The 26,573-nt window shown below is 38.7% G+C and overlaps 1 protein-coding gene across 5 annotated transcripts in view; it reads right to left on the reverse strand.

Moving 5' to 3' along the window:
* Positions 1-4,073: 4,073 nt before the first annotated feature.
* The window catches only part of TAB3 (TGF-beta activated kinase 1 (MAP3K7) binding protein 3), a 90,712-nt gene continuing 68,212 nt past the window's right edge, over positions 4,074-26,573 (reverse strand). For 2 of the 5 annotated variants that reach the window (XM_065915039.1, XM_065915038.1), the window contains 3 exons: positions 24,640-24,723; positions 17,062-17,163; positions 4,074-8,208 (listed from right to left, as the gene is read on the reverse strand). In XM_065915039.1, the coding sequence (XP_065771111.1) occupies positions 8,060-8,208; positions 17,062-17,163; positions 24,640-24,723 (335 nt within the window). In that variant the 3' untranslated portion in view covers positions 4,074-8,059. Of the gene's footprint in view, positions 8,209-11,050; positions 11,190-17,061; positions 17,164-24,639; positions 24,724-26,573 lie in introns of all 5 variants that reach the window. The other 3 variants (XM_065915042.1, XM_065915041.1, XM_065915043.1) reach the window with 3 other exon arrangements.

Genomic DNA, 26,573 nt, shown 5'->3' on the forward strand with positions numbered 1-26,573 from the left:
CAGTCAATAAGCAAATGACAGTGGGTGCTGCTTTTAGGTGTTTACTGCAGGGTTGAAGCTTGCTCCTTGCAATGTTGAGCTAGGCTAAGATTTTCCTCCATATTCATATGGCAGCTTGAGGTGACTTGAGTGCCTCAGGCTCCTTAACAACGTGGCCAAACAAGTTGCCCTAAGTAAACCTTTCTTAGTCGGTCAGCTGTGGGGCAAGTGAGACAGAAGGCAGTTGCCACAGTCTCCCAACACTTTCTGCTCAGCACAGATTCATGTGCTACTCAGAATCTAGGGGTCTTTATAGCCTCCGTTTGGGAGCCCCAAAGATTTGATTTATAGGTTAACCTTCACTGGCAGCTGGCACTGTGCGCTGCCTGACATTGGTTGCTAGCACCCTCAGTACACACCCCGTCTGCATGCTGACTCACTGGAAAAGACCCTGATGCTGGGAGAGATTGAGGGCAGGAGGAAGGGAGCGACAGAGGATGCGATGGTTGGATGGCATCATTGACTCAATGGACATGAGTTTGTGTGAACTCTGGGAGGTGGTGAAGGACAGGGAGGCCTAGCGTGCTGCAGGTCATCAGGTCACAAAGAGTTGGACATGACTGAGCAACTGAACAACATCTGCATCTTGTCATTTCCTACTCTGAGTGCAGCCTGACCTGTTCTCCAACCCTTAAAAATGTTATCATTAGTTATTTCAATAGAATTTGGGAAGAGAAACTCAAATGATACTCTCGGAATAGGAGTACCCCTGCCAGCTGTGACCATTTAATTCATTGTGAGAGTATACAGAGAATGTAAGGTATTTCATTATGCTGATCCAATTTTCTCCTCCTCCAACCTCAAGTGCCTTTCAAATACCTTTTTTTGAGTCATGTACACCCAGAGCAGACTAATTTTAGTGACTTAAAAGAAATAATAACTGGGGGATGGGATTTAGAAATGGCTATGTTAGTGGTTCTTGGTCAAGGGAATAGGAGTACCTCAAACCAGGTTCAGTCTCTAAGTGAAAAGAAAGCAAAGTAATACAACATATAGTGAGTAGTATATTGTTCCCTGATGCAGAGAGCTGACTCATTTGAAAAGACCCTGATGCTGGGAAAGACTGAGGGCAGGAGGAGAAGGGGACGACAGAGGATAAGATGGTTGGATGGCATCACCAACTCAATGGACGTGGGTTTAGGTTGACTCCGGGACTTGGTGATGGACAGGTAGGCCTGGTGTGCTGCGGTTTATGGGGTTGCAGAGAGTCGGACACGACTGAGCAACTGAACTGATATTGTTCCCAAATCACCATATGAAACCGAGTAAGCTAGGCTGCATCACCTGATGTTCCCACATTCTCTTTTCTTACCACTAGAATGTCAGGAGAGGCTGGCTAAAAGTACACCCACTGCTTTTCTGAAGGCAGAACAAGTGAGATGGTTTGAATACTCTGAGTCTGAAACTGGCGAACCCAAATCCCACCCATACATTATATATCATATTAAAACCTTTGAAAGCTCCATCTTGACATACCACCTGGACAGTGTCTTAGGAAAAGGCCACTTGGTCCAAGTGAAGTCAGGAAGTCTTGGGAAGAATCTGAGTATGAGACAAACACATCCCACAGCCAGCAGTCTCCCCACACTTCTGTGTGGGAAACAGAACTGGTGAGGACTGAAGGGAAATCACTATATGGGTAGTGGGATTACATGTAGATGGTGGAGGTCTCACAAGATGCCTAAGTAGCAGAGTGAGCAACATAAGGAAATCACTATTATGGTATTGAGATTTGAAATAAGTTTCTATTTCAAAACAGATTGTTTAAAAGGGACAACACAGGATGTGGGAAATGATGAGAAGAGGGGGAAAAAAACCAAACCTCACATACTATGTTTGAAGTTATCTTTGATGTTCTTTGTGTTACTTTACACTAAGATGTGATGGAGGGTAACCAAATACTTGATGAGGTAGTTTCCTTATAACTTCTGAGAGGGAGTGAAGGTATACATGCAGGTTAAAGATGTACGATACAGAAGAATCAATTTCAAGTAGTCTCAATATTGAAACCCCTATTTAGACATGCTTATAAAAAATGGTGAAACTGTTAGGGAAATTTCACACTGGATATTATCTTGTAAGATGTGATAACATGCTTATGTTCAAGTTTATTTACACAGGAGTTGCTACAATGTCTAGGGTTTGTTTTAAAATAATCGAGGGTGGTGGTGGATGAGAATGAAGATGAAATAAGATTGCTTATATGGATAATTTTGGAAGTGGGGAAATGAGTAAACAAGGATTATAGGATCCTTTCATACTGTTCATGGGGTTCTCAAGGCAAGAATACTGAAATTACTTGCCATTCCATTTCTCCAGTGGACCACATTTTGTCAGCACTCTCCACCATGACCCATCTGTCTTGGGTGGCCCTACACTGCATGGCTTATAGTTTCATTTGAGTTAGACAAGGCTGTGGTCCATGTGATCAGATTGGTTAGTTTTCTATGATTTCTGGTTTCTACTTCTGCTTTATTGACTATGCCAAAGCCTTTGACTGTGTGGATCACAAGAAACTGTGGAAAATTCTGAAAGAGATGGGAATACCAGACCACCTGATCTGCCTCCTGAGAAATCTGTATGCAGGTCAGGAAGCAAGTTAGAACCGGACATGGAACAACAGACTGGTTCCAAAGAAGAAAAGGAGTATGTCAAGGGTGTATATTGTCACCTGGCTTATTTACCTTACATGCAGAGTGCATTATGAGAAACGCTGAGCTGGAGGAAGCACAAGCTGGAATCAAGATTGCCAGGAGAAATATTGATAACCTCAGATATGCAGATGACACCACCCTTATGGCAGAAAGTGAAGAACTAAAGAGCCTCTTGATGAAAGTGAAAGAGAAGAGTGAAAAAGTTGGCTTAAAGCTCAACATTCAGAAAATGAAGATCATGGCATCCAGTCCCATCACTTCATGGCAAATAGATGGGGAAACAATGGAAACAGTGACAGACTGTTTCTTTGGACTCCAAAATCACTGCAGATGGTGACTGCAGCCATAAAATTAAAAGAGGCTTGCTCCTTGAAAGAAAAGCTATGACCAGCCTAGACAGTATATTAAAAAGCAGAAACATTACTTTGCCAACAAAGGTACGTCTAGTCAAGGCTATGGTTTTTCCAGTAGTCACGTATGAATGTGAGAGTTGGGAATATAAAGAAAGCTGAGTGCTGAAGAATTGATGCTTTTGAACTGTCGTGTTGGAGAAGACTCTTGAGAGTCCCTTGGACAGCAAGGAGATCCAACCAGTCCTAAAGGAAATCAGTTCTGAATATACATTGGAAGGACTGATGCTGAAGCTGAAACTCCAATACTCTGGCCACCTGATGCGAAGAACTGACTCATTTGAAAAGACCCTGATGCTGGGAAAGATTGAAGGTGGGAAGAGAAGGGAATGAAAGAGGATGAGATGGTTGGATGGCATCACTGACTCAATGGACATGAGTTAGAATAAAACTCCAGGAGTTGGTGATGGACCGGGAGGCCTGGCGTGCTGCAGTCCATGGGGTCACAGAGTCGAACATGACTGAGTGACTAAGCTGAACTTGTATGTATGTTTGCCAATTTTCATATATGTAAAAAATGTAGTGGAAGTGATTCTGAGTTTAAATAAGCCTAATCATTGAAAAAGCTGTCTTCAAAAATTCATCTGCCATATTCTCTGTGTACAAGATTAGGAGGGTTGATTGTTTCCCTTTGAAAAACTAACGACAAATTATATAAAGAAAAAGAACCAGTCATTCTTTTTTAAGTAAGATGTATTAATGAGGAGTGAAAAATGTAAATTCTTAACCTATGCCACCTTTTATATAAAATTTGCTTATTTATACTTTTAACCAATTTCTAAATTACAGTAATGTACAAATACTTAATACCCCAAATATAACATGACTACATTTTCTAACAGAAGAACAGAGATGTGATGAAAGATGAGGTTTCTGAGACAGCCTATTTCAGTCCAGAAATATGAATGTAGGAACTAGACTGGTTTGATATTATAAATGATTTCTAGCTACACAGAAAGGATACAGAATGTAGTGTTTGCTTTTACTTTATTAATTTATTTTGCAGGAATCTTTGACTTTCCGAATATGTACTGTTTGGAGGTTTGATGCATGCATAGCCTTTTAAAATGCCTTTGTCTTAATACAATTTCACCTCAAAATAATTTGATTCACAGCATACACAGAAATCTAAAAGAGACACGGTATTTACAAGATTTAATAAGTTCTTGCTGTTGTAGGCAAGAAACTGATCGGTTCTTTTACAGTAGGGAAACATGGACATTGGGTGTCATTATAAATAGGAATTCAGAATTGTTCAGTCTCAAAGCAACATTTCATGGCTTTAGAAATTAAAACTGAGTCGTCATTCTGTTAATCTCTGAATGCTCAAGCCGTGCAAAACCTACTTGTATTAAATATTTGGGGATGCAAATAATACAGGAAAAAAAATACATGTCTGGTGAATGTGAAATTATCAGAATTATCTTTTACAATTAAGAAAATACTGTTAATTCTTTCAAAAAGATACAGTAGTGGTGCAACAGACAGTGCCAAATTTATTCTGATTTTAAAGTTACATTTCAATTGTCATTTTTCTCTATGGATATACAGACACACACTGTAACAACTCATTCAAAGTCTGAAGAATGATTACAATATTCAAATAAATCAATTTAAACTATAAGGGGACATCGTCACATTCCAGGGTACATCATTGATATTTTCAAAGGACAACTTTTCTAGGCCTTATATTCTTGCTTTTTGTTTATACTGTCAAAAACATTACAATTACCTTTTAAAATACTAAATAAAGTTCAGTTGCCACAGAAAGTTGGAATATGAACCTTAGATAACCGGGACAAAGCAATGTCAAAATTTAAGGAAATATTGATTTCTTATAATAATTATAAGTACTAAAGTTGAGACCAGCTCCTTAAAATTATTAAACTGCTCATCACACTCCCATCTTTTCAGGGAAATAAAAATTAGCAACACTTTCCCCACCATCATTAATCTGCTCTAAAACTACCTTTATTACAATGCATTTCTTTTGTTTAAAACACCACTGCCTCTAACTCTCTCAAACAAGGTCATTATTTGAAACATTTCACAAGGCTTAGAAAGTTTCTGGCTCCTCTTTTGCCACTTTAAATTTTTAAGACCTACCTCAAAATGTAAGGGGCAATGTACTGGGACAAAATGACAAATGTGCTTTCAAAAAACTCAGTTTACAAAACAGTGAAATAATGTAAAATGTATAGTCAGGTCTGTGTTACCAGATACATCAAACTGGTTGTAATTTAAGAAAACACCTTTTAACTAGGAACAAGAAGTGCACCGACTGATCCAAAAAGCATAGGCACCTCAGCAGCCAGATCCTTCTGAAAAGGCATCTTGAAAGGTGACAGAATTCTTGTTCAAACTGGTCACAAGCCAGAAGTAGTCTATATATCGGACATAGTTAAACATATCAAATGTATTGGTGTCAAGTAATTTTGCTAATTTTAAAAACTGACTACAGCCTATGTTGGTGTATGAAACGTGTGCAGAACCAGAAATGAACGTATATAAAACTCCTTTAAACATCAATCTTTGATGTCTCAAACCCCACCCTCTACACCTATCAAATAAGACTGGTATCTCATTTTTCCTGGCAGGTGAAAACAATGATTTACTAGATAGATCACCAAAGGACTGGAACCATGCATCTACTGTGTGATAACAGTTCAATAACCTGGATGTATGTTCATGCAATAGTTTTAAAGTCATCTACATGGTTTTAATAAAGCATCAAACTGTTTTCATACATGCTACCTTCACCCTCAACTGACAACTGCCAAGTTAACTGCTGCCAATTCAGCATATCACTAAGAATACTGGGTAAACCTTTAGCTAGAACATCAAGCAATATATGTATTTTTTACCCTATTTTGTTACTTAATACCAAGTGGGGTTTACCATCTCTAAAGAGATATGAAACCATACAAAGGCAAAGGCATTGGCATTATTACAGAACAGCAGGACTGATAGACTTACTGGAGATTGACAGACACCAGTGCTACAAAAGCTTTTAGAGAATGAGTGCTATTTTCAGGTCAATGCTTTTAAGCCCATCTGCTTTCTCACCTTTATTTTCACAGTTTTGCCACAGTTGTTATATGAGAGATGTTTTATCAGTGTAATTACATAGCCACACTGACTCTGTGAGACAAGTAGATACTTTCAGGACATTTTCCACATATGAAAAAAATGTTTTCAGAGCTGCAGGTACAGTGTGAAATTGTGATTTTGATGGAAAGCTATGATAAGTTATTATGCCTTTGGTTTCATTATGCTATAAAGTGCAGCTTGTTTTTCCAGATCTGCCAGAGATTACTGCTAAATTAGCATATAATGACAGCTTGAAGCCAGCGTGCGTGCCTGTGTGTGAGTGAAAGAGAAGGGGGACAGCTGGTATGGGAGAGCAGATACTCCTCAGGTATTTTACCTGAGGTAAAATCCTTTAGGATTAGGAAATTTACCAATTTTATTGCTGTTTACATGTACCCAAATTAGGGGAGATTCCAAAATCCAATTCTGAGCTTGGAAGAAACGTCAACCGCCCTAATTCAGTGTCCTATTAATAATTTTCTGGTGGTGCACTTTAGTGAGTCAAATGATCTTATATCTCTTCAGTTATTTATACCCTAACTTTCTAATTTCATAAATAAGGAGTGCTTTAGTATCATCTTGAACTATCTGAACAAACTTAGTATCATCTCTGAATACAGTATGGTAAAAATTAAGTTCTTAATTTCAAAGTCCTTTGTATTCACCTTTCTCTTAATCTTATTTCTTAACTAGCCTTTTCTTCCTCCCCAAATAGCGCAGTGTGCAACTTTATGATGTTGGCTAACTATAATTTTCCTCACACTGATTTGTTAACATATGTGCAAATACATCTTTATTGAATGAGTAATAGTAATTTTTTTCAGCTAGATTAGGATTATGGCACAAGTATTCTCTGTGCTGTAAACATCATGAACTCATCACAAAATTGGAAGGCAGGGCCGGGTGGGGAGGCTTTATGGACTGCAAACGTTTCTTATAGAACCACAGCTGAGCTCAAGATTCCAAGTGGATTTTGGAATGGATTTACATTCGGCATACATTCACTATGCTATTGGCAAAGCGCAGTTTTACGAGAAGGTCATTCATAAAATCAGAATTCATAAGGACTTGTTGGTTATTTTAAAAACGAGTGGCCTAATAAAAGCATGCAGTAACTTAAAAAATCTATCTATTCTGCGGCATAATTAGGTCTTAGTTACCAGTGTTGATATAGCTTGATGAATCATTGTACAAGCAAAAGGAATCTTATCACCTCTGATTGTACTTTCGAACAAAGGGCACGATATGCCGAATTCCTGACTGCTACAAGTCACATTTTAAAACATCTTGTTTCTGTGTTTGAAATTACCCCTGAAAAAAGCAGCAATTACAAATACCCTTATTGTTTTGCTCCCCACCAAAAACATCCTCTGAGTGCTTTCCCCGTCCTTTTCCTTAGTAGGAAGCAACAGGAAGAAGCCTGGGGAGCCTGGGTTTTCCAGAGATCTGTGACCTGATAAGTCTGCTCTGGCAATTCACAGTTTGTCTGCATAAACTGTAACATGTTACACCATTATTCAAAGTTCTAGTTTATAAAATAAGGGTCACTCAGCAGTAACTTGAATGATTGGGGTTTCACAGAAGAGCTCTTGACTTCTCTGTGTACATTCTTTCAGGAGTGAATCCTTTCCCCATTTCAAGTATCCCTTTCTATCTCTAACTGCACTGAGTTAAGACAGCGGGGGGAAAAACCCTCCCCATTTTTCATTTATTGAGCACAAGTGGCTACAGTGTCCTTCTCCCCACCCCCCTCCCCATGTCGTCTGAAATGAAAAGGCTGGGTAGATGAACAGATTTCCCAGGTTTCCTTTTCTTCTAATGGGTGCTCAAAGTTACACTCTCAACCTAGTGCAGACTCCTGGGAATTCAAGTGTACCGTGGCATCTCACACTGCTCACAGCGATTTAGTGCGGGGTGGTTCAGAAAGGTGCAGCTATCACAATTCCATGGAGCCCCTTCATAGTCTTCATCTCGGGGTTGTCTCCGAGGACTCTGTTTGGAGCCACCTGGGTGCTCTAAGAGAAGTAAGGAATGAAAGAGAGAAAACAGAAAATAGACTGAATTTTTTTTTGAAGTATAATCCAAATGGAAATTGAAAATTACCCCCCGCCGAAAGCAACGGAAAAGGTTTTGTGAAATGAGAAAGCCAAGTCGTATGCACAGCTGCTAGAAATGAAGAACCAAACAGTAAGTTTATGATACACAATCTAACTTGTTCTCAACTATTTTATTCCTCTAAGTAGCTAGAAGTCCAGCACAGACTACCTTCCAAGTTTATTGTCTCTAGGTGGACAGTTATGCTCTGCTGTTGCTGCTAAGTCGCTTTAGTCGTGTCCGACTCTGTGCGACCCCACAGACGGCAGCCCACCAGGCTCCCCCATCCCTGGGATTCTCCAGGCAAGAACACTGGAGTGGGCTGCCATTTCCTTCTCCAATGCGTGAAAGTGAAAAGTGAAAGTGAAGTCGCTCAGTCGTGTCTGACTCTTCACGACCCCATGGACTGCAGCCCAGCAGGCTGCAGCCCAGTCCATGGGATTTTTCAGGCCAAGAGTACTGGAGTGGGTTGCTATTGCTTTCTCCACAGTTATGCTCTATTCCAGTCAAATGGAAAAAAAAAATGTTATACAGCATGTTAAACTCTACCTTCTAAGTTCTCCCTCACAACCTCAGCCTGTCAGTGACTCCCACCGCCCACGGTACTAGCCATAGTATATCAAACATCTCATAAAATGTGTGCCTTCTTCCTTGAGACTTTCAGCTCCAAAATATGAATGTTTTTAACAATCATGGTTTGTCAATGGTGCGACAGTTCATAAAAGTTTCTCCCAGAAAGAAATATAAAACAGAAATATAGAAGACTGTGGTTTTTCATGAAGATAAATTCATTCAATTTGACTTTTATCCTCAATTCTTCCCTGCCTTTTGTCAATAAATTTAAAGATCTTTCAGATGTGAGTTATTAAACATGTCTATACCTGGCAATATAAAATGCTGGCAGCCTTATGGTGGTCCTCAGGATTTAAAAAAAAACTTAAAATTTACATTGCTCCTAGGTCCTCATTCTCTCTGGCCTTGTACTCAAAAAGGTTCTTTGCTTTTAGAGTTGCCTTCCATGAACAGTACCTACTGAAAGTGGGGTTAGGGACTAGCAGGCTCCCAAGTTCCAGCTGGAAAACCACCCTGGAATCTGAACAAGGTCAGCAGGCTGGCGAAATCTACCCATACACTTAGAAATCCTCACTAAAAACTGCAAATGGAATTAAGATCTAAGGTAAGCAGCCTTCCTAAGCAGGTGACAAAAGAAATTGAGATCTGAGGAAGCTTTAATCAGTTACCATCTGGGGTTAAGCACACTGTCCACTGGAAATACGCTTTATCAGTTGGTCTTTAATGACAAATCGTTGTGTGACTATTCCCCAAGAGGTAATGAGAAATGAGTTCTAGACCCTGAATCTTTTTGCAGGTATAGTAAGGCTCAGGCTCAATCAGGAAGGTGTTCTCAACCTTCCAGTAGAACAGAAAAACACTGGCTTTTCCAGCCTATTCTTGACTATAAAAAGGAGATGGGTTTGTTGGCTCTGGCTTCAACTATTGCTTTTAACTGCCCATTAGCATCCACCTTGTATCTTTTGGCTTGACGAAGTAATAGTTGTATTTTATGGCATGCCCAGAAGAATTTAAACAGAAAATTATTTTCTGCCTGTCTGGGCTTCCTCCTTCCCCTTTAGTCTGTATTGTGCATCTGTATCAATGCAACCTCCTTAGGAGATACTATTCCTTCTCAATCTTGTAAAGGGTCAGGATGACCCACTCCTCACTTTGTACATGCAGTTCTGGATTGTATAAACTGTTGACACATCATCTGAAGTATAATCCTTTGTCTAAAACAACTTACAGAACTGTGCTTGGACACCTAACAGTCCTCACAGCTTTCTGTTTCCCAGGTCATAACCTCAGGTAGGTTCAAATAAATTTTCCATTTCTTTCTCAGATCAACTACTGATTTTTTCATTGATGTATGCATAGTGAAGCTGGCAGGATATCAGAGATGCTCACGAGGACAGCTGGAGTCTACCCTGAATCAGCACTCGATGCCAGCATGGGTCCATTAAGCCCCACCAGCTTCTTGGTCCTTCTTAGGTGTTCCAGTGAGTTCTTCTGATATCTGGATCTCATTGCCTTGATAATCCTAAAAATTTTATTTGAGCTGTTTTTATTTAAGAGTTGGACTCTTAAGAGTCCCACATGCATTTCCTATGCAAGGATGGAGGGGATCTTGGGAGAAGACACAGGGAAACACAGGTGGTTGCGTTTTTGGTAAACTGGCCTAAATAAAGAAAAAAAAAGTTGCTATATGGCTGGGGGGAAAAAAAAAAAAACTTCTGGTAGTAAAACAAGAGACTGCATTCTTTAGCTCCTAAGAACACAGGACATTTGCTCCTTTCAGCCATGTGGCATTCTCGGGTGACTGACAACCTAGCGTTAGTGTCTGAAGATCAATCCTTGTGACTGGCAGTGGTGGTCCAGCAGGGGAACTGCACTGCAATCGTAAAGTAAATACTGCTCTTCTAAGGATGCACATGGTAAGGATAAATCATCCAGTGCTCTGATGACCCACAGGCATAGTAGACTGTCAAGAGGGAGAAACTGAGCCAAGGGGAACTCTTTGGGGAACTACAGTCAGAAGCAGCATCTATCTGATCCACCACAAGGTCCTCAGAAAGCTCAGATCACATGCATATTGAAAGGAGACCGCTGAATCAGTACTGGGAACTGTGCCTCAGGCCCCACAGCTTCCAGGCGGACAGCAACCTACTGGGATACCAGCTGGGTTTCTGTATGCTCACAAGTACTTACATAATGAGGAATTAAAGGAAATCCCACCCTGGAATGGCCAATATGGGATTCTTGGGCACTCCAAAACTGCACTCAGAGAAAGCCCAGCAGAACAGGCTTGTCATGTCACTCTCTCCTGGATCTTTGCCTGCAGGGTCTACTGGAAATAAAAGTGATGAGAGTCGTTCTCTTTTCCAAACTGAGGTTAGCAGGAGAAAATATAGGGTTAGCTCCTTGGATCCTTTAAATTGGTTAAGTCTTCTAAATTGTTAACATTTAAGAGAGCTCTCATCTTGAAATACTGTATTAATAGCTATTTTAATTGGTATGCAGAAGGCCCCAAAGGCTCCAAAACTCCCAAAATAACCTCAATGAAAGATTTATTGTTGAAGGCTAAAGGTTAATGATATAAAAGGTACCTAAACAAAAACTTTATAAGCTGACATAATTATGCTCTCCTCTGTCCTTTGAGTCCTTGTATTCTAGTAATTCTCTGAATTACCCTTCCACTCTGAAGAGAGTAGTAAGTGATTAGAAATGATACCACCTAAGACCGTATGCAAGCGTCTTCAGATCAAAGGCCAAACTGAGTGCCCTAGGTAAAGAATTTCTTAAACCCAGGGTGGACCCTCAAAAGTTTTTGTAAACAGATAAGATGGGAGGCCACTTCTGACTAAACTGACATGTATCTGATATTGAGAGCCTGACTGGATTTTTTTTTGCCTTCTCCCCAAACTAAATGGGGCTTTCTCAGGTGGCTGAGTAGCAAAGAATCCGTCTGCCAATGCAGGAGACACAAGAGGCACGGGTTTGATCCCTGGGTCGGGAAGATCTCCTGGAGAAGGAAATGGCAACCAACTCCAGTATTCTTGTCTGGGAAATCCCATAGACAGAAGAGCTGGGTGGGCTACAGTCCATGGAGTTGCAAAAGTCAGACATGATTGAATGAATGGGCATGCACGCACAAAGTTAAATGAGGAAATGAGAAATATTCTACCAAAGGTGGATGGGCATATCAGTCCTTTGATGTCATTAAGGTGGCCATGCACTTCTTTGAGAAATTAAAAAGAGCTGTGCTTGTTTTACAAAACAAGTTTTTACAGAACTAGAGGTGTGGCTCCAGGAACAGTCCAAAGCCCACAATCCTTTAACATGCCCCAAATCTCTTCTATTTATCTTAAGAGGCTTGTGTTAATAAAAAAAAGAAACTGGGTTATCATATATGTCCACAGTTTGTCATGTCAGCATTTCCTGATTGGCAAACAGTTCATAATTACTTGTTTCTTAAGTTTTTGCTAGAAACTAAGGTTTCTAATAAGGAAAACATCTTTGTATGCGATTAGGATGGGGAACACGTAAATCCATGGCTGATTCATGTCAATGTATGGCAAAAACCACTACAATATTGTAATTAGCCTCCAACTAATAAAAATAAATGAAAAAAATGTAAAATAAAAAAAGGAAGAAAAAGGTATGGGAAACGAAAATGTGTTTTGTTAATGGAATGGGAAGTAATTTTGTCATAAAACTGGTTATTTCTAAATGGGAAAGAAAATAAGGGACAAATTAATATGAATATAGAAAGTTGAAGAAAGTTTATGAGAAAAGAATCTTTAGAATGGAATTCTATGGGTGGTCAGGACTAAGTAAATTTGAGTATATGAATTTTAATATTAAAGGGAAAAATGGTACAAAACCTGAATTTGGTTTTCAAAATTTTCTTCTAATATTAATCTGCTTCTGGTAACATATTGTAAAGTTCCTTTACATTTTAAGGAATGTGTTATACCTTTCTGTATTTGGTTTTGAAATCTTTTATTGTCATTTTGACTAAGGGAAAATAAACATTGCTTCACAGTAATCGTGAAGCATGATCACGAAGTACTCGTGATCCTGTTTGTGACTAAGTGCTTTGAAACCTTAATATTTTTGACAAAATTCCTTAAGATCACATTCTAAGTGAAATTCATTTGACTTCTTAGATAACTGAGGTTTTTCCAAAGGGCCCCTGGAACATCTCAAGAGAAGTGTTTACTTATCAAAGAAAAGATAATTAGGCTCATCTGGTATGTTAAATTACATGGGAAGCATGGTCAAATGGTGACAAATCTTAGGTTATATTATGTGGGTAGATGTTATTTATATAGATACTCTAGAAATTATATTGAGCGCCTAAAAGTCTGGTACATGGTACACACTAGCAAAATGTTATCAGTCATAACTCTAGTTATCATCATAAATTGTGGTATTCCACAGAAATAGGAAAATATTTGTTCATTTGCACTGTAGTCAGATCTTTTAAAGATGCCTTTTTAAGTCCTGTAGAGACCTTTACTGCTTTATTCTTTTTTTTTCCTTTTTAGAGATAATTTATTTCAGTTTCCACCTTCTGATAATCTGAGGTGCAATATATGGACTTTTTTTTCTTCACAGGAAACAGCTTTGATTTTTAGCGCTGTTTTGAGAGCTCAATCTTGATACTGCTTTATTCTGGTGCATTCTGCAAAAAAAAATGCTTCATCTTCAGGAAGATATATAGAAAGGACTTTCTCATTGGTATAGATAGGTTTCTATTAATTTTCAGATCATACCACTGAACTGGGTAAGAAATTAAAAGAATGACAAGCCTGATGGCTTCTTAAATCTGATTAACAGAATAACAAGATCAAAGATTAGTCACATAGGACTCAGTGAATTGATGAATATAAGTATTTTTCCCTCTGAAATATTTTGGGTTTTAACTTGTATTTTCCATATATAAGGAAACCCTTCCCTTCAAGCTAATTATGACTTACAGCAACTTTCAAGCACAGTCAACATAAAAGAGTCTGTATGATAAATTATACTTATGTAAATAATCAGGCCAAGTTTACTGAAGCCAGACTTATTTTGCAAATCTTAATTTGGTGATATTCTATAAAAATGAGGGTAATTTTAGAGGGAAAAATTCTACTAAGGGCATTATGTTCTCACGTTGTCTTTAAGGTTTTTGTATTTATCGCCCAAGACTAATTACTGTAAAGGTTGTTTCAGTAATCTGTCTTTGGATGAAGATCAAATGCCCCATGACCTGCAACGAGGAGAGTATGCATACTGGAAAATACATTACATAAAGGATTCTTTACAGCCACACTGGAAGGGCCTGTATCAGGCTCTGCAACTCCAACTTCTGACACCCCAAACTGATGAAGACCAGTGCTACCAGATCACCAGGATGAGAATACACGCAGGAAGTAGACAGCTGATCCAAGATGCTGGGCCAGGCCAGTATGCCAATTAATAATTGTTCACATGTTTGCTTAATGAACCCAATGGTATTCTTCCTTATAACTGTGCTTTGACCTCAAATGGATGGAACAGTCCTCAGTACTTTCTGAAAGACTCTCCCAGATTATAATTCTCAGGTTGGCTCAAATAAAATTTTTCATTTCTTCTGCAGAACAACTATTTTTTTTTTTTTTGCATCGACAGACTCACGACTCCTAAAGATGTAATAGTTGTATCTTTTGTCTTATATGGAAGAATAAAAGACACTTCTGTTGAAGCTTCTGTTTGAGGAAAAATGTGCTGTATACCATTTCCATAAAAGGTCCTCTCTTGAATAGTAGTCTTTATGCTTTTCTAGGGCAGGCAACTTGTTATTTTGTGAAGAATTTATCATAGTCAGAAAAGTTCAGATGTTAAACCCATAAACTGTTATATTGCATCTTTCTGTGCTAACTAACTGCAAACACAGCTTTCAGTTTTAGATTGTGGCAACGCAAATGTTTAATACATAAAGGTTTTTCAAACTCCTTTTTTCTAACCTACAGAAATAACTGGAAAATCTTTTAAACTAACTAATCTAGGGTACCTGGGGCTCTCTTCACTGTTTTGACTGTAGGGGAGAAAAATTCTTTTTCCTCTACCTTTCTGAGTTCTTGGCTGAGACACCCCTGCAATAAAAGATTAAAGTTTATTAACATGTATACTCCTGTATACATGAGTGATACCCAGCAAAAGTGAGTAACTTGCTGGGATGGCTGAAATCTTAGCATCTTCAGCTGAGACAGAAGAGGTTAGAGTGTGTATGGGAGTTTACCAGGAAAAGCAGAGTAAATAAGCACAAGGTTTAGTCAGTGCCTTCTCCATTGATGCTCTTGTCATTTACAGTCACAAGGGAGACACAGAAGGAGACTGCCTTTTTAATGTAAATGTCCCTTACAAAAGGGTATAACTAATATTCTGTTTTCCAAGCTTTCTAGTATCTGCAGTTGCTCAGAATAATCCTAATGCCAAAGAGGCATATTTTGGGATGGCATGTTCTGTTACCCTTCAATACCATAACAATGTAATTTGGAACAGCAAGTCATGCTGAATTAACTAATCAAAAAGTATGTAAAAGGCATCTAAGAATTATTGTTGGTCCAAAAAAAAGACACTGCTCATTTCGTCATAGAGTGCCTGCTTGTGTGTTAAGTCACTTAAGTTGTGTCCAACTCTCTGTGACCCTAGGGACTGTAACCTGCTAGGCTCCTCTGTCCATGGAATTCTCCAGGCAAGAATCCTGGAGTGGGTTCCTGGAGTGCCATGCCTTAAATCTTCTTCAAGGGATCTTCCTGACCCACAGATCAAACCAGTGTCTGTTGGGCCTCCTGCATTGCAGGTGGGTTCTTTACCACTAGCGCTACATTCCCTGCTGGCTCAGATGGTAAAGAATCCATTTGCAATGCAGGAGACCCAGGTTTGATCCCTGGGTTGGGAAGACACCCTGGGGAAGGGAGTGGGTTCCCGCTCCAGTGTTCTTGCCTGGAGAATTCCATGGGCAGGAGCCTGGGGGGCTACAGTCAGTTCACAGGGTCACAAAGAGTCAGACACTGCTGAGCAACTAACAGTCATTGTAGAGAAACTGCTTTAATAAAAGCAAGTAAAATCCCAAAGACATTTTAGATGTTTGCTTTTGTTTGATCTAAGGTGTGAAATGTTTTATGGAATATTAAAAAGCAAAAATGTCTCATGCCTCGTGGAAAACAAAACATCTAAAGAATATGCATATTTATATACAAATAAGAACTGAACGTTTAAGACTATTTTTAAATGGATTAAACTTAATAGGCTAATTTTTCGTAAAAATGACTGTCCTTACAAATGTCAAAAGTTAGCAACTTACAGGTTAATCCATATTGTTTATATTATATAATAATGGGAACACAGGAGAAACTGATCAAAAGGATGCAACTCAAACTGTAAACAATTCTCAACATTTTCTATAGTTTTACAGATAACCTCATAGAAAATTATTTTTCAAATAACTGGAAATATGCCAACTAGGCAAAAAAAGGAGGATTTGTTCTGTAATTATATGAAGTACAGTGTAGTCTCATGCTTGGTTTGTTCCCATGGTGGAGACCTTTTCACCTAGTTATATACTATTTCTGCATTAAGGGGAATTTAAGAAGTATCAAGTGTGGCCTTGTTTCTGTGTTGAGTGTTAGTCACTCAGTCATGTCCAACTCTTTGCAACCCCATGGATTGGGACATGCCAGGCTTCTCTGTCTATGGAGGTCTCCAGGCCAGAATACTGGAGTGGATTGCCATTTCCTTCTCCAGGGGATCTTGCCGACTCAGGGATCAAACCTGGGTCTCCCACAGTGCAGGCAGACTCTTTATTGTCTGAGTCACCTGGGAAGACTAGACACTATTATTTTACAAGAATCTGTCCAATATGGTGGGTCACTAGCCACTTGATATGCAGTCACTCTGAATTGAGATGTACTGTTAAGTAGAAAATATATACCAAATTTTGAAAAGTTAGTATGAAATAAAGGTAAAAAAAAAAACAACACTTCACTCTTATAAAACTTTGGCTAAGAGAAAATTTTAAATCATGTATGTGGCTCTAACTGTGTTGCTATTTGACTGCACAGCCTTAGAAACTCAGTAAAGAGTAATGTCTTAAAGGAAAAAAATGTTGACCTTTACTTATGATAACTCTACATGGGTTAACACATGTGGTTGGACACTGCACAAAGTCTAGACATACAAGTACAAACCATCTGCAGCTGCTGCCTGGGTGTCATGGACGTCCTCCTGTACTCTGGAGGTCACGCTAATTCTTCGGGCTTTTCTCTCAATTGTGCAGGGGTCTGATGAGTCTGCATGAGAAGAAGCAAAGCCAGGAAGAAGGGATCAAGCCGTTCATTAGAAGAGAGTGGACAGGCTCTCAAGAATCTTTCACAGGATACATGCAGTATTTATTCTTTGTGTTACTTGATGCTACCATTCGTTCTCCCAGGAAGGCAAGGGCCATATTTAATACTGCTTTTACAACCTATCCAGAATGGCTCTTAAAAGTTTTTTCATCCTCTCTCATTACTTGGAATGCATGCCTGATTTCACCAATTTCCCAGGCTCAAGTGAGTTGAAGTGCAAACTTAGTGCTAATAATTAAATGTCAGTATGAACACAAAATTTGGGACATTATACTTGAGAAATTCCCTGATTAACCAACAGTTACTAGAAAATTATGGGTTTAAAGTCCACTATCCACATTAAAGGTAACAGTAGACTACAGCATTTTATGAATAAAGAACCAAAATAGTACTTGAAAAATCAAAACCAACTCAAATGTTATGTACTGGTAACACGTATTCCCCAGTTTTTCATAAATTCCAGTTACGTAAATGTGCAAAAGTCCAGCAGCCCTCACAACATGGACTGAAGGCATACCCCTTTCTGGCTAGAATACTGTTTTTATTAATTTTTAGGTAATCAGTAAACCGTGTTTTATATTAAGTAAAAACAGTAAAGAGTCTGGCTACAATGTGGGAGACCCGGATTTGATCCCTGGGTCAGAAAGATCCCCTGGAGAAAGAAATGGCAACCCACTCCAGTATTCCTGCCTGGGAAATCCCATGGTCAGAGGAGCCTGGTGGGCTACAGTCCATGGGATCACAAACAGTTTGACAGGACTGAGCGACTAACACATACACAAAAGTCAAAAAAGGCAGACTTCATATTATTTAACCTTAAGAAACAATTAAGAAACAAAAAATTTTAAATTTTGTAATCAGCTCTGAGCCTATAAGCAGTCCTCTAGTTCAACCAACCTTTGGAGATCAGTGTTTCACAATGCTAAGTGTTGTGAAGCAGAGTAAACATCTCCTTTAGGCTCCGAAGAATAAGTTCTATTTCTTAGATTTGTAACCCCCTTTATAGCATCACATACCTCCTTCTCACTGATTCTTATAACCACCCTGTACAGAAGCTAAATATTTGGACTGATCACCTCTATTTATGTACAAACTGGATATAAACAAGGTCAGGTGGCCAAGACAACCAGAACCAGTGCTAAAGTTGTATGACAGCAAGGTCAGTGCCCTCTCCACTGTAAGTCACGGTGGGGGCATACTTTCTGAATCAGCTGAAGAGCTTACACACGTTGCTTAACTGCAAAGTCTAGTCCAAAAGGGTTTCTCTGTCTTTCCTTCTTTCTCTTAAATTATCACACCTTTTATTCAGATAAACATCTATATTCCACTTGGTTATTCTAAGTCTTGTGCATTTCCATATGAATTTCAGAATCAGATTAATGCACACCAAAAAAAGAAAAGTTACAGTTAAAATTGGTATTTCATCAATATGAAAAGAATAGGTATCTTAACAATACTGATTAAAAAAGACATGGTTTATGACTTCATGTAGGTATTGTTTGATTTCTTTTGGTAGTGTTTAATCAGAGTCAATATACATATCTCTGGTTAAATTTATTAATAAGTGTGTCACTTATTCTAATTGTTTCTGGGTATCTCTAGATTTTCTTCACAAATAATCATGTCATCTGGAATGGCTGCTGAATTCTATCAGATGCTTTTTCCTGTATAATGAAATGATTGTATGCTTTTTCTCCTCTACTTTCTGAACATTGCATTCTTGAGCTAAACCCAAGTTGGTCATTTTTTTATATTGTGAATTGTCTTTTTTTATATTGTGAATATTTTATTCGATTTTTTTGTTTGGCTTTTATGTTCATGACGATTTGATTTCTAAGTTTGTTTTCTTTTTGGGAGGTAGGTAATGTGCATCAGGTTTTGGAATCAGATTCCTACTGGCTTCATAAGAAAATTAGATGCTTTCATTTCTTCTCTGTTTCCTCAGAGTTTGTATGATTGGTATTATCTCTTCATTTTTTTAAAATCTCTTCATTAAATACTTGATATCTATGGGGATCACTAGTGTAACCATCTAGTTCTGAAGTTTTCATTGTGGGGAAACTTTTGATAATGGATTCAATTTCTTTAATTACATACGCAATTATTAAGTTATTTCATCCTATCTTTTCATTTCTGATTTTGATAATCTGTTTTTTTTCCTGTTTTTTATCCTTCAAAGATCAAATGTTTGGTTTTGATAACTTTCTCTGTTGTTTTTGTGAGATCAATGGTTCTTGTCTTGATTCTTAGGTAGAATTGTATGTCACTGATATTAGATTTCCTTGTCTTACATGAGCATTTAAAGCTATAAAGTTCCTTCTATGCACTACTGTAAAGAATCTGGCCTTGCTCAAAGAGAGGTTTAGCTTTGTCCCTAGCTCCTGGAAGATTAACTCTAAAATTTTGAAATTTCCCAAGAGATAGAAGTATTTTTATTAAATATGGTGGGCCCTCCAAACCATAGAATTTATGCTAAAAAGGTGGTGCACATTGGATATATCCCTTAAATAGGATGATTCTTCAATGACAGCCCTTGAATCAACTCACTGGATTACTAATCCAGTAGACACAAATCTGGTACTTGGTAGTTATCCATTAAGATTCTTCTTCACGCTGTTTTTAGACAGCAGGAGGCTATTTTAAATTCAGGTCAGTTGAAATATCCATAGTACTATTAAACAATGGAAAGAACATGTACTTCATTGCAACCTATAAATGAAATACGTAAAACATTTTGTACTGAGTGTTGCACACAAAGCTATTCAACCAAAATTTAAGTACTGTAGGGCAGGTAACATTATTTGTGTAGAATTTTCAATTCTGCTTTAAGTTTTGAGATTGTAAAATGTTACATCCTTAGGTAGTGCATTTTCCATTATCAATATTATGTCTTTATGATCAGTCTATTTTGAGTTGCTTAAAGCAAAGAGATTAACCAAAAGAGATTAAGATATGAAATGCATAGTTTATGACATTCTTGAGAATTACTAGAATGGAGAAGAAAATGATTAATTGGAACTTCAGTATATCACACAGAAATGATTTAAGAATTATGCAAAAGTGACCCCTCCAAATCTTGCTTATGTAGCATTTATTTTGTCCTTGATGAGGAGACACCTAGTGTCAATCTAATTGCTATGCCCACCTGTTAAATACACAAGGATTCTTTTGTGGCCTCTCAAATAATCCTAGATTTACTGCACATCAAAGTTTCCATTTTAAAATAACATTTAAATTCCCATCATATTGTTAGAACTATCTTTTAGGACTATAGTCTTTATAGTGCTGACTTCATTTGTAACATTCACCACCTAACACCCTTTTGCAACTTATTTTCGGGGGAGGGAGACAACACAGCAGAGTAAAAAGACTTGAGCTCACCTCCTCTCACAAAGACACCAAAATCACAAATAACTGCTGAACAACCTGTGACAGGAAAGACTGGAACCTACCAACAAAGATATTCTACGTTCAAAGACAAAAAAAAACAGCCACAACAAGATGGTATGAAGGACACTTTCACAATATAATGACATCTCATAACCACCAGGAGGGCAACCCACAAACTGAAAAATAATTGTACTGCTGAGGTTCTCTCACAGGAGTGAGGGAGTGTAAACTGGTACAGCAGCTGTGGAAAACAGTGTGGAGATTTCTCAAAAAAAAAAAAAAAAAAACCCAACACACAAAAAACAGACCTACCATATGATCCAGGAATCCCACTTCAGGACATATATCTGGAGATACATGACTTAAATAACTCATAACTTCATAAAACAGTACTGGAATGAACACTGGGGTGCATGTGTTTATAACAGCCAGGATACAGAAGCAACTGAAATGTCCACTGAGAGAGGAATGGATAAAGAAGATGTGTACATATATACAGTGGAATATTACTTAGCCATTTGTAGCAACATGGATGGACCTAGAGATGGTCATACATAGAGTATCTCTTATACATGAAATTAAAGAAAACTGACACAAACAATTTACAAAATGAAAACAGACTCAAAAACTTCCAAACCAAAGATATGGTTATGAAAGGGGAAAGGTGGGGATAAATTAGGAGCCTGGGGGTAACAGACACACTACTGTATATAAAGTAGATAACCAGTAAAGAACTAGTGCATAGCCCAGAGAATTATACTCTATAATGACCTCTATAATGAAAAGAATGTGCAAAAGAATAGATATATGTATCTGTAAAACTGAATCATTTTGCTGTATACCTGAAACCAAGTAGGAAAAGGAGTTCATCAAGGCTGTATATTGTCACCCTGCTTATTTAACTTATATGCAGAGTACATCATGAGAAACGCTGGGCTGGAGGAAGCACAAGCTGGAATCAAGATTGCCGGGAGAAATATCAATAACCTCAGATATGCAGATGACACCACCCTCATGGCAGAAAGTGAAGAGGAACTAAAAAGCCTCTTGATGAAAGTGAAAGAGGAGAGTGAAAAAGCTGGCTTAAAGCACAACATTCAGAAAACTAAGATCATGGCACCTGGTCCCATCACTTCATGGCAAATAGATGGGGAATCAGTGGAAACAGTGGCTGACTTTATTTTTCTGGGCTCCAAAATCACTGCAGATGGTAATTGTAGCCATGAAATTAAAAGACGCTTACTCCTTGGAAGGAAAGTTATGACCAACCTAGATAGCATATTAAAAAGCAGGGAGGGAGGTGGGAGGGGGGATCGGGATGGGGAATACATGTAAATCCATGGCTGATTCATGTCAATGTATTACAAAAACCACTACAATATTGTAAAGTAATTAGCCTCCAACTAATAAAAATAAATGAAAAAAATAAATAAAAAAATAAAATAAATAAAATAAAAAGCAGGGCGATTACGATGCCAACAAAGGTCCGTCTAGTCAAGGCTATGGTTTGTAAGTAGTCATGTAAGGATGTGAGAGTTGGACTATAAATAAAGCTGAGCGCCGAAGAATTGATGTTTTTGAACTGTGGTGTTGGAGAAGACTCTTGAGAGTCCCTTGGACTGCAAGGAGATCCAACCAGTCCATCCTAAAGGAGATCAGTCCTGGATGTTCATTGGAAGGACTGATGCTGAGGCTGAAACTCCAATACTTTGGCCACCTGATGCAAAGAGCTGACTCATTGGAAAAGATCCTGATGCTGGGAAAGATTGAGGGCAGGAGGAGAAGGGGACGACAGAAGATAAGATGGTTAGATGGCATCACCGACTCAATGGACATGGGTTTGGGTGGACTCTGGGAGTTGGGGATGGACAGGGAGGCCTGGTGTGCTGCGGTTCATGGGGCTGCAAAGAGTCTGACATGACTGAGCGACTGAACTGAAGCAGAAGATATTAAGAAGAGGTGGCAAGAATACATAGAAGAACTGTACAAAAAAGATTTTCATGATCCAGATGATCACGATGGTGTGATCACTCACCTAGAGCCAGACATCCTGGAATGTGAAGTCAAGTGGGCCTTAGGAAGCATCACTATGAACAAAGCTAGTGGAGGGGATAGAATTCCAGCTGAGCTATTTCAAATCCTGAAAGATGCTGCTGTGAAAGTGCTGCACTCAATATGCCAGCAAATTTGGAAAACTCAGCAGTGGTCACAGGATTGGAAAAGGTCAGTTTTCGTTCCAACCCAAAAGAAAGGCAATGCCAAAGAATGTTCAAACCACCGCATAATTGCACTCATCTCACATGTTAATAAAGTGATGCTTAAAATTCTCCAAGCCGGCTTCAGCAACACGTGAACTTCCACATGTTCAAGTTGGTTTTAGAAAAGGCAGAGGAACCAGAAATCAAATTGCCAACATCTGCTGGATCATAGAGAAAGCAAGAGAGTTCCAGAAAAACATCAATTTCTGCTTTATTGACTATGCCAAAGCCTATGACTGTGTGGATCACAATAAACTGTGGAAAATTCTGAAAGTGATGGGAATACCAGACCACCTGACCTCCCCCATGAGAAACCTGTATGCAGGTCAAGAAGCAACAGTTAGAACATGGAACAATAGACTGGTTCCAAATAGGAAAAGGAATACGTCAAGGTTGTATATTGTCACCCTGCTTATTTAACTTAAATGCAGTGTACATCATGAGAAATGATGAGCTGGAAGAAGCACAAGCTGGAATCAAGACTGCCAGGAGAAATATCAATAACCTCAGATATGCAGATGCTGCTGGCTGCTAAGTCACTTCAGTAGTGTCTGACTCTGTGCGACCCCATAGACGGCAGCCCACCAGGCTCCCCCGTTCCTGGGATTCTCCAGGCAAGAACACTGGAGTGGGTTCCCATTTTCTTCTTCAATGCATAAAAGTGAAAAGTGAAAGTGAAGTCACTCAGTCATGTCTGACTCTGTGAACTCATGGACTGCAGCCTAGCAGGTTCCTCCGTCCATGGGATTTTCTAGGCAAGATTGCCATTGCCTTCTCTGAGATATGCAGATGACACCACCCTAATGGCAGAAAGTGAAGAAGAACTAAAGAGCCTCTTGATGAAAGTGAAGGATGAGAGTGAAAAAGTTGGCTTAAAGCTCAACATTCAGAAAACTTAAGATCATGGCATCCGGCCCCATCACTTCATGGAAAATAGATGGGAAAACAGTGGAAACCGTGGCTGACTTTATTTTTCTGGGCTCCAAAATCACTGTAGATGGTGACTGCAGCCATGAAATTAAAAGACACTTACTCCTTGTAAGGAAGGTTATGACCAACCTAGATAGCATATTAAAAAGCACAGAGATTACTTTGCCAACAAAGGTCCGTCTAGTCAAGGCTATGGTTTGTAAGTAGTCATGTAAGGATGTGAGAGTTGCACTATAAATAAAGCTGAGCGCCAGAGAACTGATGCTTTTGAACTGTGGTGTTGGAGAAGACTCTTGAGAGTCCCTCGGACTGCAAGGAGCTCCAACCAGTCCATCCTAAAGGAGATCAGTCCTGGATGTTCATTGGAAGGACTGATGCTGAGGCTGAAACTCCAATACTTTGGCCACCTGATGCAAAGAGATGACTCATTGGAAAAGATCCTGATGTTGGGAAAGATTGAGGGCAGGAGGAGAAGGGGACAACAGAAGATGGTTAGATGGCATCACTGACTCAATGGACATGGGTTTGGGTGGACTCTGGGAGTTGGGGATGGACAGGGAGGCCTGGTGTGCTGCAGTTCATGGGGTCGCAAAGAGTCTGACACGACTGAGCAACTGAACTGAACTGAAAGTTATTTTTAAAAAATAAATTATATATTCCATTTTAGTTACCCTTGACAATAACACTCAGAATTAGATTTGTAATTTTTAGAAAGTAAAGTTTATCAATAGAATAGCATTTAAAATGCTATCTCTAATGGAAATTTCTTTAGCTTTTTAGATGAACTCCCAAATGGCTTTCACATACATTTCTGTGATGTCTGTGACATCTTGCTACTCACCTTTTTTAGGCGGCTTGGGTGGTACAACTGGACCAGGTTCTATGTTGTCATAAAAATTATTCATAGCTTTTGGATCAAAGTTTCCTATAAAGAAAATAAAATCAGCAGGCATTTAGGGGTCTTTCTCCTGTTACATGCATTTTTTTTGTTAGGGAAAATATAGGAGGAAAAATAAACACGTAAAAAGGGGAGCTGGTTTTCCAGGAGTTTATAATTCATTATAGTATCCTACTGTTCTCTCACTGAAAGTGTTTAAGCATTATGAGAAAAGACCCAAGCATCCTTCTACAATGTATCACCTAAAGGAACACTTTTTTAACTATAAAGCTTATCTGTTTTCACAGGATTAAGTATGTAGCACAGCTAGCTAAATGAAGAAGAGAAATCAAAGGTGACTGAACTGATTTCCCTGTTTGTTTTGATATTAATAAACAAAACCATGACACAGCTTATGTTTCTGTCTGTTGTATTTACCTTAAATTTTTATTCATTATAAATTCAGGTAAAGAAGCAGCTATACATATACATTGATAAAGATTACTCAAGTTGTTATGATATCAGCAGCTCAGGGATTCCAATCTTTAAGAAAAGGAGAATCTTAAACGTTGCCTATACTGTTGCTGCTGCTAAGTCACTTCAGTCGTGTCTGACTCTGCGTGACCCCACAGACGGCAGCCCACCAGGCTCCTCTGTCCCTGGGATTCTCCAGGCAAGTATAGTGGAGTGGGTTGCCATTTCCTTCTCCGAACGTTGCCTACAGACTTATCAATAAAAAAAAATGATATGCTGTCAATTTCAGAATAACAGAACAATCTCATCTCTCTCATTTAAACTGTTTACTCCTTAATACAATCTTTGTTTCAGCTCCTTTTCCTGACATGATTCCTCTAAGGTTGGTTTTGATCCAATGCCAGCTTTGGGTCCTATGTTCACATCTGTGAAACTGTCACTGCACCCTGCCAGTAGTTCTGCACAATTCCAGTTAAGCTTTTAAATTGTACCCATACTTATTCACAGAGGATGTTGTGTGGCACTGATAGCTTAAATATATTGAATCTCCTGAATTTTAAACCCAGGTTTTTCCCCCAAGAAAGTTTTGCTCACCAAAAGTAAAAATAAAGCTACCTTTTATCAAGTCATGTACTGATAACTATCAAATCCAAATGCTGCACCTCAGAAAATGTCTAGAATCTCTAGATGAAAAGCTGAGGTTGGAAACTGAGTACAAAATTTTCCAGAGGATATAAGAATGGAACTTAGTATAAAATAGATATATTTGGACCCCTTAGGAAGGGAGATTAGAATCTGCCTCCAATGTAGCAGACCCAGGTTCGACCCCTGGGTTGGGAAGACCCCCTGGAGAAGGCAATGGCAACTCACTCCAGTATTCTTGCTGGAGAATTCCATGGACAGAGGTGGGCTACAGTCCACGGGGTCACAAACAGTCGGACACCACTGAGCGACTAACACAGCACCAAAAAGAGCTCTTTGTAGCCCACTGGAGACCAAAAACACAGGTAGGTCTTTGTTTATAAAACCTTAAGAACGGTTTTCCTTGCAGTACTTTTATTCCATTTAGGTATGCTGTGTTTAATAATTTTCTGAAAACAAATCCCATGATGGCTCATGAAAGCCATAATGGTACTTAATTTATTAATTAGATCTTTTTATGGTTTAAGATGCTGTATATGTTATTTCTTCAATTTCTTGAGTTATAACTGCTGATTTAATTTCTAGATCCTATAAGGCCTTTACTAAAAATATCCTAATGAAATGTTTCGGGGATTCTTGTTTATCTTCAAAGAACACAGAAACAAAATAATGGATGCAGCCTTCTAATTTAGTAACAGTAGTTTGTATAATCTCCCATACAGTGTCTTTCACTGCTTACAGCTACTAGGCTGTAGAGTTCCCAGGCTTCTGAAAATAAGGGT

The sequence above is a fragment of the Muntiacus reevesi genome, chromosome X (genome assembly GCF_963930625.1).
Source record: "Muntiacus reevesi chromosome X, mMunRee1.1, whole genome shotgun sequence".
NCBI classification, from domain to species: domain Eukaryota; kingdom Metazoa; phylum Chordata; class Mammalia; order Artiodactyla; family Cervidae; genus Muntiacus; species Muntiacus reevesi.